General features: G+C 41.8%; 1 protein-coding gene across 1 annotated transcript in view; it reads right to left on the minus strand.

Moving 5' to 3' along the window:
- Positions 1-5,485: 5,485 nt before the first annotated feature.
- The window catches only part of mast4 (microtubule associated serine/threonine kinase family member 4), a 72,669-nt gene continuing 61,992 nt past the window's right edge, over positions 5,486-16,162 (minus strand). The window contains 8 exon segments of the mRNA XM_026353851.1: positions 5,486-12,015; positions 12,126-12,310; positions 12,549-12,685; positions 13,031-13,153; positions 13,740-13,966; positions 14,415-14,615; positions 14,757-14,971; positions 15,511-15,632. Of these exon segments, the coding sequence (XP_026209636.1) occupies positions 8,303-12,015; positions 12,126-12,310; positions 12,549-12,685; positions 13,031-13,153; positions 13,740-13,966; positions 14,415-14,615; positions 14,757-14,971; positions 15,511-15,632 (4,923 nt within the window). The 3' untranslated portion in view covers positions 5,486-8,302.

Genomic DNA, 16,162 nt, shown 5'->3' on the forward strand with positions numbered 1-16,162 from the left:
CTATTCCTCAGTTGTTAATATACTTCACTATTAGCATCATCAGAAGACACATGGGGATATGAATTGACAGGAAGTTCTATTTTATCTTTTTTCATTTAACCCAATCCAGATTTTTTTGGTGCCTTCCCCTAACCCAGTTGTCTTTGTGTGTAAAGTGAATCACACCATAATGTTTTCAATCTGTAACTTATTGCTTGGTGCCATTATGTGATGCTGTGGGATGAGAATGTGTTGGTGTACTGTACAAACAAATTACAGATGCACGTTTGCTTATTGAATCAGGCTATCTACAATATCTATTTATGCGTTTACACTACCTTCAAATGCCAAGTCAACACTGCAAGGTTTGGCATTTTACAGTTGCAGAAATCACCCTTGTGCAGCACAGAGACAAAGACTTCTTAAACAGATGTTTATTTATCTGATACTCTACCCCGATGGAGACCTATAGTCCATCTCGCCCACTTCGCTCTCATTTGTCTGGGTTGTTACCTTTTGCTAGAGTAAACAAAAAAAATGAGGTGGGGGTGGGGGGTTTTGTTAACGTGCCCCTGTCCTCTGCAATTATCTTCCAGTGGAAATCACATTATTCTCTAGGACTTGTTGGTAAACGTATTGGTTGTATATCTTTACTTTTACCTATTGTAGTGATGCTATATTGGATTAGCACACGTTTATGTGCATTTGAAGTGGGTTTTACTTGTCTGGAGTGTTTTATTTCTGGTATTATTATTAATCATGGCATCTAAAATCTCTATTTACTGTCCTGTTTAACTATCAGTATTATTATTCAATAACTCTTGAGTTCTTTGATGTTTAAGCAAACGTTGTAGCTGGTTGACTTTGATCTAATTTTACCATCACTGTGCTTTTGGGTAGTTGCAAACTATAGCAAGGCAGTAAGCTATATTTTCCAAGTGGAGTTTTGTAGACAGCGAAAGCCTCCCACCAAACCACAACCTCTCCAGTGTGTTAAATAATATAGTTTGTCCTACTATTGCCACTGCTCCCATAGCGGTGGCTCAGACTCATGCCCCATTTTCCCGAGGAAGAGACTCAGCGCCTGATCTGTGCTAAGCCCTGGACTTTAAATCCCTCTCAGACGCTCATTAATGCGCTCGATGTGAGACCACACCGAGGTCGTGTCACTCTCCTGAGACCAGACCCCTGCCCTGTGTCTGAAAAAGGGATCTTCTCCTCCCCCATCCTCCTCATCCTCTTTCATTTACTCTTTAACCACTGTCTCTAAGTCTTTGCTACTCTTTGACCTCATGTCCTCCACAGGTAAATTTAAATAAAACAGCAATAGGAAAGAATCAAGTAGGATTGTAAGAGAAAAGGTCCTTGATACACGTCTTTGGATCAATAGAGCTCTATTCGGGCTGAAAATGTGCACACGGTCCTGATTCAGATCTACGTACACGTTTGAAAAAGCACTTAAATTCATTACAAATATGTGAAGTGCATTTGAAACAACTCCTAGTCTAAGTTACTGTATGATTATCTTATAAAACTAGGCAAAGAGCACTTTCAAGCCTCATTTAGGAAGTAATTTAAAGTTTGGTTAGAGTTATGCTAGGCCTGACTGAAAACGAAAGAAAACAAAAAAAAAAGCTCTGTGGTTAGTGGAGCTAAAAATAAGACTGTGCAGCAGATGGTGAAATTTTCATGTGGAAGATATTTCTCTTTTCCATTGTGACACACCACAACTGTAATAAATTTACAAAGAGAGACGCAACATATTCACTGTAAAATAACCATGTTTTGACACTGCACTGAATAAAAGGCTGAGTTCAGTAACAGAAATAAAGCACCAAGTGATGATTATCTGAGTTTATATCAGTATTAACAGTTGAAAGCAAATTACCAGTGACATTTGGTGCAATGAGGCAGGATATAAACTTTGCCATCACCAAAGGAAGATAAGTTGGGCAAAAATAATTTTCATAAGTTGCTAAATGCTGGCGCTGGGAAAAAGTAAAAGTAAGAAGTAAGAAGACACTGATTTAAAGGTGAATAAACTAAAGCTAGTATTATTCACAAGAATCTCCAACTGAGCTGGTGGCATTCTGGGTAATGTAGGCATCTTGTTTTAAATGGAATACAATTTATGAGTTTGACGATATAAAACAACTACTGGAGATGCTTATTATGCATTCAAATTGCAACCAAGCAGGTAATTTACATTCATGTTTCACTTAGGTGCTGCAGAACATTGTGTCCACACCTAAAAACAAACACCAGTATCACCTGAACTGCTGTCATGGTATAATAATGCACAACTAAAAATACATGTAGCAAGTAATAGTGACACAAGCATATAAAAATACAAACACTACTTAAGTCTTAAATGTGAAAAGTAGGATCTGATGACCCAGTGTCATTGAGTTTGTGAGCTCACTGTGTACATATTGTAGTTTGTTAACACACTCGATATTTAACAGCCTTACACAGAAACCACAATAACATTCAGTCATACATCATCATTCTCTTTTTTCACTGTAACTATACAGGCCGTGAAGAAGGTTTTAATCAACATGCTCTTTGTATTTTGCCACACAAGAAGTGTTCATTTCCCTAAAGACGTTTTTCAAATCACAGTGTCTGTTTCAAACTTTTCATTTCATCACAGCTGCACCAGAATCCGTTATAATTCAGTGTTTATTTATTTTATTGTTGCAACAGCATTTCCATGAATTCTGAAAATAATCATATTGGTATTGCAGACTGTTCACTACCTCTGTAATGTTTGCTTTAGCTTTCACCCACCCACACAAACACACACACTTTTCCTTGTGTCTACATTGCATCAGTCGTATGACTTTGCAGAGAGCACTTTATCAACACAGTGGAACATATCACATGATCGACTGGTTCGCCACGGGGCATACATGACATTTTTAACTGTTGCATCACAACCAGGGAAGTTTTTCTGCTAGTTCATTTTCTTCTAGCAGCTGAATACTTTTCTTTGTTGCATTCAATGTTTTACAGACATTAAAGTGTAAACAAACAATAATAATATATATAAATCACAATCATAAGAAGAAGAAATGGTGGGTTGTATTGCTAACATGTGAGTGAACTCTCTCCTACACCATAAGTTCTCTCCTCCCATTATGCCTGATGGACCAGTGGCTGAGGACTTAAGCTCGGCCAGATGCCATTAGTTGCAACATGAGATATGAGAGCTAGGCTGGAGTTCTGGCTTCTCCCCAAGTCACAGAATGTACTTGAACAAATTCCAGCAGCAAAAGTTAATACAGCCCAGGGTGGATTTATCTATCTGTGTCTCAGATTGCATGTGTCTACAGGAACGACTAATATTCCCACCACCGTCTTAACCTCTCGCTTTCTCCTTTGTTGTCTAATTGACTGAACAGTTCTTAAAGGAACATTTAAGAGCAGAATCCCATGTTTTAAGTGATTGCCCCATCAACAGAACATTCTGTTTACATACTCTGTCTGTTTGTTTGAGAACGTTCAGGGCAGGGCAAGGCAAGGCTGCTTTGTTTATACAGTGGACATTTTCACCTTTTTATTCTTTACAACATGGAATCATAAAGAAATGGAAGGAATATGGCACATGTGTAAATCTGTCTGCAGCAGCCGGCTGGGCTGGAAGAGACTGTGCATACAGCAACTGTTGGCTGAACTTTCCCATGCATGTGCTACAGATATATTCACATATACTGACTTTTCCTTTAGTGCCAACAGTGCTCTGTGCGTGTCTACACAGGATGCATTCATTCACTGGACTGAATTGTAGGTCACCCACACTTTAGAAGCGTTTAGTTGTCTGTGTAAAATGTAGTAAAAAAAAGAGCAGCAGTGCAAAAGTACACTATTATTTAAGAAGACTATCTAATACTTTAAAGCTTGTCACTAAGAAATGTCCTTGTTTTTTTAAAGAAAATATTTTACAACATTTATTTGATCAAAAATGCAGAGTAGGCAGTGTCAATGTTGTGAAATGTTTTTAATGGAATTTCTTTATAGACATACAGAAGTCCATCATCTGCAAACATGAGCTCAGTGTTCTAGTGATATGTTGTGTTTGCTAATGCAAGTTTATCTGTTTTTCATAGAAAACAAGGACACTTCTGAAAACATGCTAACATTAATATTCAGACCAGCTGCAATAAGCCTCAAAGTGCACTAGTTTCTCTCTCTACAATGTGCATATGTCTGTCTACACACACATATGCACTTCCTGGTTTTAAGTCCATACCCTGTTAGCAATGCACGTTTCCTCACATCATTAGCATTGATCAGAGCTTCTAAAATGAATTACAAAGCAGCCAGCCTCCACTCTCTGAAAGCAGTCAGATGTACAATGAAGATATATTTTATTATCCCCATTATTAAATAAGATACGATTTGTTTTTTATTTTTAAGTAGAATTAAGGTGGTAGAGGTTCCAGCGGTGTGATTAGAGTGATGGACACCAAAGGGAGTAGGAATGGTTTGCACTTTGAAGCACAAATTTTACCTTCCAGTAATTCAAAAGGCATATGAATGAGTTGAAATCTCTCATTCACTCACTCAATCATCTAAAAACATACACACTAAGAATGCTGGGAAGTCTACATTTCAGCTATTGAGGCGCAGGCCTACAGCTGCGACGAAACATTAGACTGAAATTTCTCGCAGAGAGGAAACCGCTCCCTGTTGGAAGATTCAGTGCATGGTCAATTAATGATACCACAATGTTCTTTCTTTTCCCGGCTGCTGCAACAGCCCCCTCCCAACAGTCAGCCCTTTTCCCAAATCCTAAGAGGATTTCTTCCATTCATTCCTCTATTTAGTATTTTTGCTTAGTAATCAGTTTGTGCAGGAATTGATCCATTTGCACCATCAACACCGTAATCACACATAAAAAAAGAGAGTTACCCAAGATCAGCTGGGATTTACATCTCAGGCTGTGTATTACATCTGAGGCGCCAATGAAAGACGCTGGAAATATTCCTGCTTCATAGAAAACCACTTTTTACACTTGCACTCAGAGGAGAAATGCAGAAGAATTAACTTTATTCCTGTGTCTGGGGACAGTAACTAGTAATTAGTATAAAAGAAGCTGATTAAATGCACAGCTTTATCAGATTCACATCAGTGCTGAGAGGATTTAGTTTGTTGAGTCTCAGATGTTGCATAACTGAGGACCTAGTTGAGCTGCATCTGCTCCAGCGCATCAATGGAAGGATACTGCCCCCTGTAGGCCTCACGCTGTAAACCCTGCTTTACAAATCACGGGTTGTTGAATAGAAATCAAATGAAAACATGGAAGTTTGTTTCAATTCATATGAAATTTACAACACAGTAGAGTGAGCAATGCATGTTGAATTATGCATGTCATATGCGTCTTATTAGACACATTTTGCCTTGTTTGTATATTCAGAAAACATAATGTGTAACTTTAGTTACACAAACAACTAGCTGTAAGTAAACCAACTTTATATTTTATTTGTTAGAACAACATCTTGGGACATTATGAATCAGTACTGACAAACATTTCACTAGCACCCCACCATCTAGGCCTCTTATGTGATATTCTCAAAGCATCATTAGAAGCTACCTGTCTCTTCACGGTGGCTTTTTAAAAGTTGTGTTGCTTGTGCATACAATTTGTGAAACCTCCTGTAGATATCATGACCAGTCATTTGTTACAGACGTCAAGGTCAACACCACACTCTAGTTTGCTGATTAATATGTCAAACAGCCAGTTATAACCAGTATATTCTTCTTTCAAAGGTTTTGTAACATGTCAAATTAAAAAAAAAGGAGAATGGAAAGCTTTAATAATTTATAATTCCATTTTATTTTCAGTATTACGCAACATTAGAAGTATAAATATCTGTTTTAATATACAACATCTATGACATCCATAGAGCTTTCCTTGGGCAAAATACAAAACTCAAAACACTTTTATTGCACATATTCTAAAAGACAAACCATCGTAAGCAAGTTCATCTAATACTAGTTTTGCACAGAGGAAGAAAAAACAAAACAAAAACAGGAAACTGAAAAAGACAAGCAGACAAAGAAGAACCCGACATATGAAAAAGACATTGATTACTGCACAGAAAATGTTCATATTAAACATCTGGTGGCAAAGTCTCACACTACTATAAACAACATTATCTGTGACACAGAACATAGATTTGGCAAATCAAGAATATACAAAATATACATCCATGATGCTTTGTAAACAAACATTAAATGTGCTTTAAGGATTTAAATGACAGACGTCACTGGAAAATAACATCTGTGTGGGGAAAAATATGTTTAATTGTTCAAATAAAATTTGGTGATTCATTAAATCTGAAGTCAGGACGAGTAGGGAATTAACACTAAACCACTTTCAGTACCAATTTTCCTCTTTTACTCACATTTAGAACTGAATTTTGGCAGACATTAAGGTGCGTTTGTTCTCTCAATACATTAATACACTCACAATATCTAATGCAAATAGACATCAGATACTGTTCACATTAAAATCTCTGCAGTCAATCAGTGTGATTTCATTTAGTTAAACTATATTCTGTGTCATGTTAAATGAAGTATTTTCTGTTTGACTCACCAACATTGAGTATATGTAGTAGACGAGATTACTGTTTTTTTGTTTTTGTTTTTTAACATAGCCAGCACAACAGAGCAAATACTGCATTACATACTTAGTGTCCTAGGCTACTTTCTGGTTGTCGTTTAGGGTTTGCAATTTAAAGGCTCCTACAGTATAGAAATGTGTGCACGCATGTGTAAATAGGTGTAAGGTGAATGCCGATATATGACAGCCTATATGTATAGTACCAAATATTTGCACATTAACATCAAATGTATGATGTGGACATGTACTGTGAGATGCAAATGATGAGGATTCCTCATATAAAAGAGATAAATTACAGAGGTGGAGCTTAAAGCCAGCTGCTGCTCATTACGAGTCCTTTAAGAGTGAAACACTAACACGTGACTTTAACAACACTGAGACCGAAGCCCAACATCCAACCCTTTAAAAGGCTCCACAGTCAAGCGAATCCTTTAAAGACCACATCTTTCTCACATGACTGATCTTCTATCACCTGTGCACAGACGGGAACAGAACTGCTCAATGATGCTCAAAGCTTTTCAAAAATCTACTGCAGAAAAAAGTTGACAACCACGTGCACCACGGCCGGCTCATCTCGTTAATCAAACACATTAGGATTCTTTTCTTTTTTAAACACACTCTTTAAACCGTAGTCAGCCTGCAAATACATCATCAACAATAAAGACATTCCTAGGAGACGCTGACAGCCCTCACAGTTTTGTTGTATAATGCTACATTTTTTTTTAGAAATAGCCCAGTTAACCCCTCATGCTTCATCCTCCTTCGCTTCAAGTTCATTTGGGAACATGTGAAAACATGTTAAAAGTCACAAAGAAGAGGACGCCTTCAACGAGAAACATCACAGTAGCTTACTTTAGACCACAGTTATCAAGCAGAACATGATGCTCAAATGACACTGCAAAATCTATACATATTGTACAAACGAGACATGTAAGCCCATGTATCCCATTTTTTACAGTGTTATCATATTTACACCACATTGCATAAAAATCAAAAATATATGTACAGATGTCAGAGGAATGTGAATAAACACCACATCTTGCTAAGAACAGCAAGTTTTCCTTTCTATAATACTAAGGCCCCTTCACTAATTTATGATTTCTAAAACCATACAACTGTAGTTTTTGAAAGTTTTGGGTGAAAAGCACAGGTCGTAGTGCGTTCCCTCCGTGTACCACTGCACAAAACCCAACACGATGAGATTGTAATGAACAGAAATAATCATGATAATACATCGATGAACTGTTGAGCGGTCTACTGCATTAAAAGACTTCGACGTCAGATCCTCAGAGTCTTGAAGTAAGTGCAATTAAAAAAAACAAAATCATTTATGGCACAGACTCTACAGCACAGTTCGTCACGCGATCTCCTCCCTGCCACCCCCGACGCGCTGATTGCACAAAACGTTCCGAGATCGACAGCAACAAAAACGGGAAATTGATTGCCTACAATCAGGAAATTGATTGCCTACATTCAGACCTAGAAATGTGTTTTCTATTTCATGTTGTTCAGCACACACACACACACACACACACACACACACACACACACCTCTACCTCTCTATCAGCATGTAACAGCTTGCCCGGTCCTCAAACAAACAATCAAAAATAAAGAAGGCATAATGATGCTTGCACAAACTATCTAACGTGTGATTCCATCTGGATTCTTCGAAGCGAAGCTTTCTTCTCTCCACTTTACTTTTTGTTGCTGGAACTACGTGGAGACTCCTTCTGCTGCTTGCACCTGCCGCTGTCTTTGCCTGAACCGTCTTTGGGTGCAGGAGCAGCAGCTCTGGGTGAGTCTCTTTTTGTGTTTTTCTGTGCAGACGTGGCCTCTTGAGCGGTTTCTTTTTTCTTCTTTTCCGCCTGCTCCTTCCTGCTGGAGGCCGCCTGTTTGTCAGGGGAGATGATCTTGGCGTCTGGGCTCTTGCGACTGTCCGGCGTGAGCACTTCAGACTTGGAGGCGTCTCCGGTCGTGGATACCTTGACTACAGTCTCATGGGGGGCACAGGTGGAGATCCTGCCTGAGACGGCTCCACTGTTTAAGGTTTCCTTTTTCAGTGCAGGCTTTGGCAGCACCGGTGGTGGAGCAGGCTGAGGGGGAACATGTGTCGGCAGCAGAGGCTCCTTCCTGTGCTGCTGCAGATGATGTTGAGGTGTCGCAACAGGTGAAACGTCTTTTGGTTTTGAATCATGGTGCTCTTTAACGACTGGGGCCTGACTTTTGGGTGACGTGTGTTTGGCATCGAGACTCGTTTTAACAGCTGGTACTGGAGCTACTGAAGTCTTTAGAGTTGATGAAGAGGGGACAGATTTAGGAGGGGGAGATTTTGGCTTTGAGTCTTGAGTACTTTCTTTGACTGTGTGAGCTGTGGGTGCTACAGAACCTTTGTGCTGGGTTTCTCTTTGCTTCACATCAGCAAGAGTGGGACATTGTGTCAGCTGCACAGATTTCTCGAGCTTTCCAGCAGCTCCAGATGCTGACAGTGACGCCTCTTTGTGACTAGCATGAGGGGTAACTTGAACATTTGAAGTTGAGGGCGCTGGTTCTTGGGATGGTTTCACATTCAGACTGCCCTTGACTCCCGGGACAAGAGGAGCTGTGCAGTTAGGCGTTCTTGTCTCCTTCTCTGGCTTCACGTCGGTGGGTGTTACAGGTTGTGGCTCAGGCCTTGAAATACTTTTGGCACCAACGACATTTTCATTTGCAGCGGCTGATACTGGACTTTTCTGCTTCTCTGAAGGGACCACCGTGTTCTCTTTCACACACACACTCTCTTCTTTTTTAGATGTGCAATAATCTGAAGCTGATAATTTGTGTAGTGCTTTTTCAGCTGGACCGTGTTTTGATGGCTGCTCTGAATCTTTTATGCTGCTTTTATTCTTTTTATTTGGTGATATGGGATCTTCTTTCTTCTGCACTGATGTGCTGTTACTCTCTACTACTGGGTTATATTTTTTATTTATGCTTAGCGTGGCTTCAGTTTCTTTTTTTAACGATGTGGCCGTGTTTACTGTAGGAATTTGTTTCTTTTGCTCCACTTTTTCAGCTGCTGATTTATTGATTTCCTTCTTATCACCGGAGCTGTCTGTGCCACTGATCACTTTCCCAGCCGACCTGTTAGACTGCCCTTTATCTGGACTAACACCACCACCCCCTGGTTTTAAAGTGCAGGATTTTCCAGATGCGTTTGATTCTGTATTTGAAGAGCAGATGATGTTCACCTGCTGCTGTTTAGAAAACACACTCTGTGGAACATGCACAGATGCCGTGTTGTTCTGCACCTTCACCTCAGAAACACCGGTTGCGTTCGAGTTCTGTGCAGCCGTCTTTTTCTCGCAGCTCTGAAGCTGACCTGTATCCACACTGGAGTTCACACTCTGCCTCAGTGACACAGGTAATGGTTCACTGGCACCTCTAGTCGGAGTCAACACTTGTGTAGGTGCAGGGGAAGTTTTTTCTACCTCGAGCTTTGCTGAAGTCAAAGAAACTACAGTCTTGGAGCTGCTACTATTTTGTAATGTAGTGTGTGGCGTCACCTCCTGCTGCTCCGCTTCATCTTCTTGATCTTCATTGCTGACTTCCCGTATGGAGGGTGTTTTTCCACAGGAGGAGAAGTGGGAGCTGTGTCGGGGGCCTCGATGGTCATGAGCCAGTGCTGAACTGGCCTTCATGCTAGTTCTGCTCTCTTGTTTAACAGTAAACGTTGAAGCCTCCACTTTGCTTGCTGGAGATTTTAATGTGTCACTGTGTCTATCCTGTGTTCTCTCATCACTTGTATTTATTTTCGTTTCTGAATTATTTGACTGATCTTTGGAGGTAACTGTGCTATTTACAGCTTCAAGGCTAGGGGAACAGGCCAGGGGGCTCTTCAGCTTCTCTGTAGTCTTCAACTGGGGGATGGTTATCTGTTTCTCCGTTGGGCTCTGGAGCCAAATTGGAGGAGTCACAGAAATAGTGTCACTTGAATTCTCGGGCATCTTGGATAAACTTGTTTCTGTTTTGGACACTCTGGGTCCTGAGAGTAGGCCAATGTCCAGGGTGCCCTCTAGAGGTTTGAGAGAGGAGACATGGCGTCCTTCAAGTTTGTATTCAGATGATGTCTTTCGAAGGGGAGACTCTGCAGAGGAGATGAGCTGTAGTTTTTCCACAGCACTCTCTCCTCTACCTGAGAAAATCTTGGGGGCCAGACATTCAGGGCTGGAGTGAACACTTCCCAGCCCCACCTTCATGTGATCATGGGACATAGCTGTGTCCAGCTGGAGGCTCTTAGACCTGGTGGAACCAAAGTGGAGGTTCTCATGAATGCCATGAGACAGCCGACAAATGCAGTCTTCTCGTTCTTCAAATGACAGACGCTTCCTGGTGAACTCAATGTTGGGAGCTTTGAAGTCCAGTCTGTCGGGCTTCATATTGTCTTTAGCCTGTCTGGAGTGCTGCCTCTCAGGGTGAATAGAGCAGAGACTTGGTCTGAGTACTCCCTCACATTCACTGCTGCCACCAGATGGTTCAGTGATGCCTTCAGACGCACGTGTGGTGAGTTTTTTATAAAGCACATCTTTAAGGGTTGTACTAGCAGCTTTTGCCTCCAGAGGTCCAGAATCTGGACTGCACTGTGGTTTGTTCTGAACTCTGACAAGAAAACCTTCATCCCTGTCATCAGAACACAAGGGGGATGAGTCAGATTCCCACAAGGCATCTTGTTTCTGTAGAGACTCCCTCCTCTCTGACCAGTCCTGTTTCTTCACCACCATCTTGGACTTTAGCTTTTCTTTGTCAAGCTCCTCGATAGATTCCTGTCGACCCATCTTGCGGCTAATGGGCCTCTTTAAACAGCCCTGTTCAACAGGTCGTACACGGGTCACTGCCATTGGCTCACAACATGCTTCCTCCACACTCTGCAGGATGGTGTAATCCCGCTCTCCGGTCCTCAGCTCCTCATCCTGCACCTCCTCTTGGGTGACTTCCAGACTGTGTTTTCTGGGACACAGGTGCTTCTTATCTCCTGTGTAAGACGGGGACAGCTTCTCTTCAGACTGGACTCGTTTCAGGAGAGGCGAGCGAGGTGGCTCCGCACTTTTGGGCCGCACAATGTGGCGTACGATTGTGGGTGGGGAGTGGATCTTGGCTGGAAAGGCTTGGGTTGTTTTGGAAATGGCGACAGAATGTCCGCTCAGGAGGGGCGAGGGTGAACGCTGAGGAGATGTGGGCTGGGGGGTAGGTGAAGGTGTGCGTGCCAAAGGAGAAAGGGGGATGCTACCAGCAGACTTGCGGCGTCCCTGACGAAGCCTTTGACCGGGCAATTTTGGGCCGAGTCCATGAAGAGTACTGGGGCGAATGTGGCCTGAGCCTGCAGGGGAGTTTGGAGCACTCGAGCTGGGAGAGCTACTCTGGGACGAAGTGCCGCCTGGAATTTATAAGAACAAAAAAACATATTAAACATATAATATAAAACAGAAATGAACAGTAAAAACGTTTGAATAACACTCAAACCTATTAGGATTCAAAAATCTCCACCTGACTGAGTGAAATCCGGTGCAGGCCGGAAGGCGGCAGTAGGGGAACGAGGGGAGAGACTGTGGGTGGGGGATCCAGGGAGACTCTCACCAGATGACAGAGAGTGGTTGAGAGATGTGAAACTGCGGCTCGTGTGCAGGAGAGGAGAGGGCTGCATGGCAAAGCGTCTGAAAAGGGAGCGTCGCCTGGAAAGAGACAAGTGAAAAGCAAAAAGAAAAACTACATGAGTCTCGTTTTGAAAACGTGAAATGCTGATTTTAAATAAAAATAAATTTAACAAACTAAACATGGCAAAGACGTTTTAGACGATATCAAACTGACGATTGATTCTGTAAAATTTTAAAAATTTATTGAAAAAAAAACAACCACTCTTTACATCTACAAAGAGTACATTTCTTTAAGGTCGCTATAGAAGGTTTGTACCTTTCTGGTGTCTTCTCCTTCTTGGGCTTTTTGGCACATCTGACCATCTTGCTCCTGTAGCTGTTTCTCCTGGCTGGACCCGTTTTTATTGAAGTATTTTCAAAGGGGGTTGTGGAGATGGCCACTTTGCTGCCACTCTGCAAAGGAACGTCAAGACTCTCTGAAGATTTATCGTATGTTTCGTGGACATTTTGTGTCCATAATTTGTGTGTTTTAATGTTGTTTACATGCATCCTCTATATACATTTTATTTAAAGAGCTACTGACTGTGCAGTGAGACTTGCAGCATCAGAAGTGGAAACCTGTACGTTTGCCTCACATCAGTTTTATTAGCTCTTACTGATTGAGCCAAATTGGCCAGTATTGGTCCTCAAGCTATTTTAAGTGAGTAATTTAATTCATCTACACTAAATAACACTATTATACATTTTAAAAACACTTAACAATACGATTAGTAATTATGAACATTAAAAATATCTTACCTTAAGCAGGAGCTCCACCACCTCAGTGTGGACAAGACCGTGAACTGGTTCTTCGTTGACATGAGTGATGAGGTCTCCAGCTTTCAGTCCCGCTTTATGTGCAGGTCCACCATCTTCTACATTCTGAACAGACACACACAGGAGTTTTTTTATTATTAGCACCATCACTCATTAGAGTTTTCACATTTGCAATTCAGTTGTTTTTGATCAAAAAGGAAATTGATGCCTTTTTGGTTTGGTTTCTTTTACAAATAAAAAGCTGTGAACATGAAAGTCATTGACAGGACAGGCAGCTGTCATCATCCATCATCCATGCTGCTGTCCGTGGGCCCATGTGGTAAAATCTAATTGTGGTGACTGACAGTAGGTCATGCAGGTCATGCTGCACCTCACATCTTCTCAGCTATCACCAAGAACTCATAAAGAACTGACACAGTATGTGTATTTTTAGTTCAGACCGCCATTGTTTTCATTAGATTCAACTAATTCTTGCAGCTCTATTCAGGTTTATCTTGTTTCTAACATTCATATTTATAAGCATATTCATGCTCTGGTTGGTTTGTCTACTTTTATAGGTTAGACGTTGCTCAAACAGACAGTGACATTCACTATAATCTGTCACTAGACACTGTTTCCGTTAGCTTTAGTCTGCTTCTTTAGTCTGCACCAAGATTTGACTGAATATCATATCATATACTGATGTGCTTACCCAGACCATATGATAGACGGTGTAGATGTCACCGTCACATGCATACACCCGGATCGCCCTCAGTGTGAAGCCAAACTTCTTCCCAGAGCTGTGGATGACAACAGGCTGTCTCGGGTTGGTGGTGCACAGGGAGGAGTCTCGGCTTGGAGAGGAGTCCCTTGACGAAGGGTCTGAGGAGAGCGAGTAAGGAGACAGAGGGCTTGGCAGTGGAGACACCCCGAAGACATCTGGAAAAATAAGAGACGGTCGCCACAATCTTTTATTTAATCCTTCAGTTTTTGGCTTGCTCCCGAGTCAGTAGTGAGTTGTCGCTCTAAAGCTCATGAGCTTGGTTCATTCTGTTCCTGCTGTGAGTGAAACTAATGGGATTTTCTCTCTCCCAACAGTAAAGACCTCTTGCTCCTGCCCTGCCTGCTTACTTTCCTTGTTAGCAGCCTCCACTTGCTCGCAGCCACTCTGGAAAATGGAACTCACAGCAGGTGTCACGCTGGGCCAATTTCTCACAGATCTATAGTGTGCTTTCATCTATTTCACATCATGGGTTCAAAGTCTGTTGCTCTTGTAATTCCTGATACGTTGCTGCTCTGACACACTCCAACCTTCAACAAGCGGGTTGAGATCATAGTTTTTCATGTGCTTGTCTTTCTGCATGCATGTGGGTGTTCTTCAACTCACCACCAGGGATCATTAGTGAAAGGGCACCAGTTGAAACGGACTTGGGAACTTTCGCCACAGCTCCGGTCTTCTCTGCAGCGCTGTCAGGTCGGAGAGAGGTGGTCTGAGCCCCCTGGTCTGCAGGGGTATGACTGCTACTGTCAGGGCTCTCCACCCCCTCACCTCTGGGTGTCAGTTGGTCCAGATGTTCGGAGAAACTTCCTGATTATTACAAAAGATGTGATGTTAGACACACTGAGTTTAAAAGAAAAAAGCCTTATATCTGTAGGATGAAGATGAAGCTACAGCCAGCGGCTAGTTAAGGGGAGAAAATTCTTAAAATGTCAAACAGTCATGTCGTACCAGAGAGGGTGGCTCCACTGTGGGTGCTGCCTGGAGTGGTAGCATCTGGCTCATCGTGCGTGAGCTCTCCGATGGAGAAGGAGGCCTTGCTGGGTTCTCCCAGGCCTGACGTCTCGTCTCCCTCGCTCTCAGCTGAGATGGCAAACTTTGGTAACAAGCCGGGGCGAGGCCCCTGATTCACGCTCTCTGTGTCAGTCGAGTGGGATATCGAAGGCCTGGAAGACGGAAGAACAGATTATAGATAGTGTTTGAATATATTGTATATATTGATGTTAAAATTTATTTGATAACTTCTGTTCTCAGCGTATCCAGCTGTATTTCTGCTGTTAGTGCAGTTAAGATCAACTGGGCGTAACTTAAAAAGTCAACAAGCAAAGTGCACCTTCTAATGTCTTAATGTAATCAGATGTAAAAGGGTAATTCATTATTCCCAAATGAAGGATGCTGCTTCAACATTAGCCTGCCTCTACTGGACTGCATTTAGGCGTTTGTCCTGCACAAATACATTCTTGCTGTGTACGCTCATTGTTGTCTACTTAGAGAACCGACAACACTCAGTACTGATTCAAACTACTCAACGTATTTTTGATTAAAAAACCATACATAGGTCCACTGATGCATCACTGTTAAGACCTAATAATACACTGTATGAGCTAATTTGGCATTGTGCACATCATCATCATCATCTGTTCTGTGCTCATGTACAGATGTTTAATTAGCTATAATCTTGATTCAGAGATAGAAGCAAGCTCACATTTCAGCAAAGTCTGGTGTCCAGCTGAGAGAGTCCACAGTCAGTGGGCTCTCGCTCTTCTTCTCCTCTGTCTCTCCTTTCTCCTCCAGGTGACCACGGGACAAATCCAGGCTGCTGTAAACCTGCCACCGACATCAATCATTCATGCATGCAGGTCAAATGCAATTCTGTTGCATGGTGGTTAAGTTGTGTGAATCTATATAACATTTTTTAAATACATGCACTTAACAGCAGACCAGACACAGTGTGCCGTTTCTTTTAATGCATGCGTTCATGTCTTACAAGCAAGCAGTTTAGGTTTCAGCTGGGGAAAAGGGTTCAACGTAGCTTAACACTTCCTCTGAGACACCCTGCTGCTTTTTGAGACAGGCTGTAATGCTTTGTTTTGATGTGAGAGGGGAGCATACTGCAATGCAGCACAACAGTGTCTCCCTGCTTGTATGAGTGGATTGTACATTCTACAGAGAGAAATTTGCATGTGGACAATATATGCAAAGCTGAAATCTGTCAGAGAGCGGAGGGGAAACAATGTTAGACGCACATTTCCATATGAAATACCAATTGCTCATTCTTTCGCTCCCATGAGAAAAGGATCAGGACAGATGAGGGCATCGGCTCATTTACATGACTAAGATCTTTGGCAGTAACGACG

Source organism: Anabas testudineus, chromosome 12 (genome assembly GCF_900324465.2).
Source record: "Anabas testudineus chromosome 12, fAnaTes1.2, whole genome shotgun sequence".
Taxonomy (NCBI): domain Eukaryota; kingdom Metazoa; phylum Chordata; class Actinopteri; order Anabantiformes; family Anabantidae; genus Anabas; species Anabas testudineus.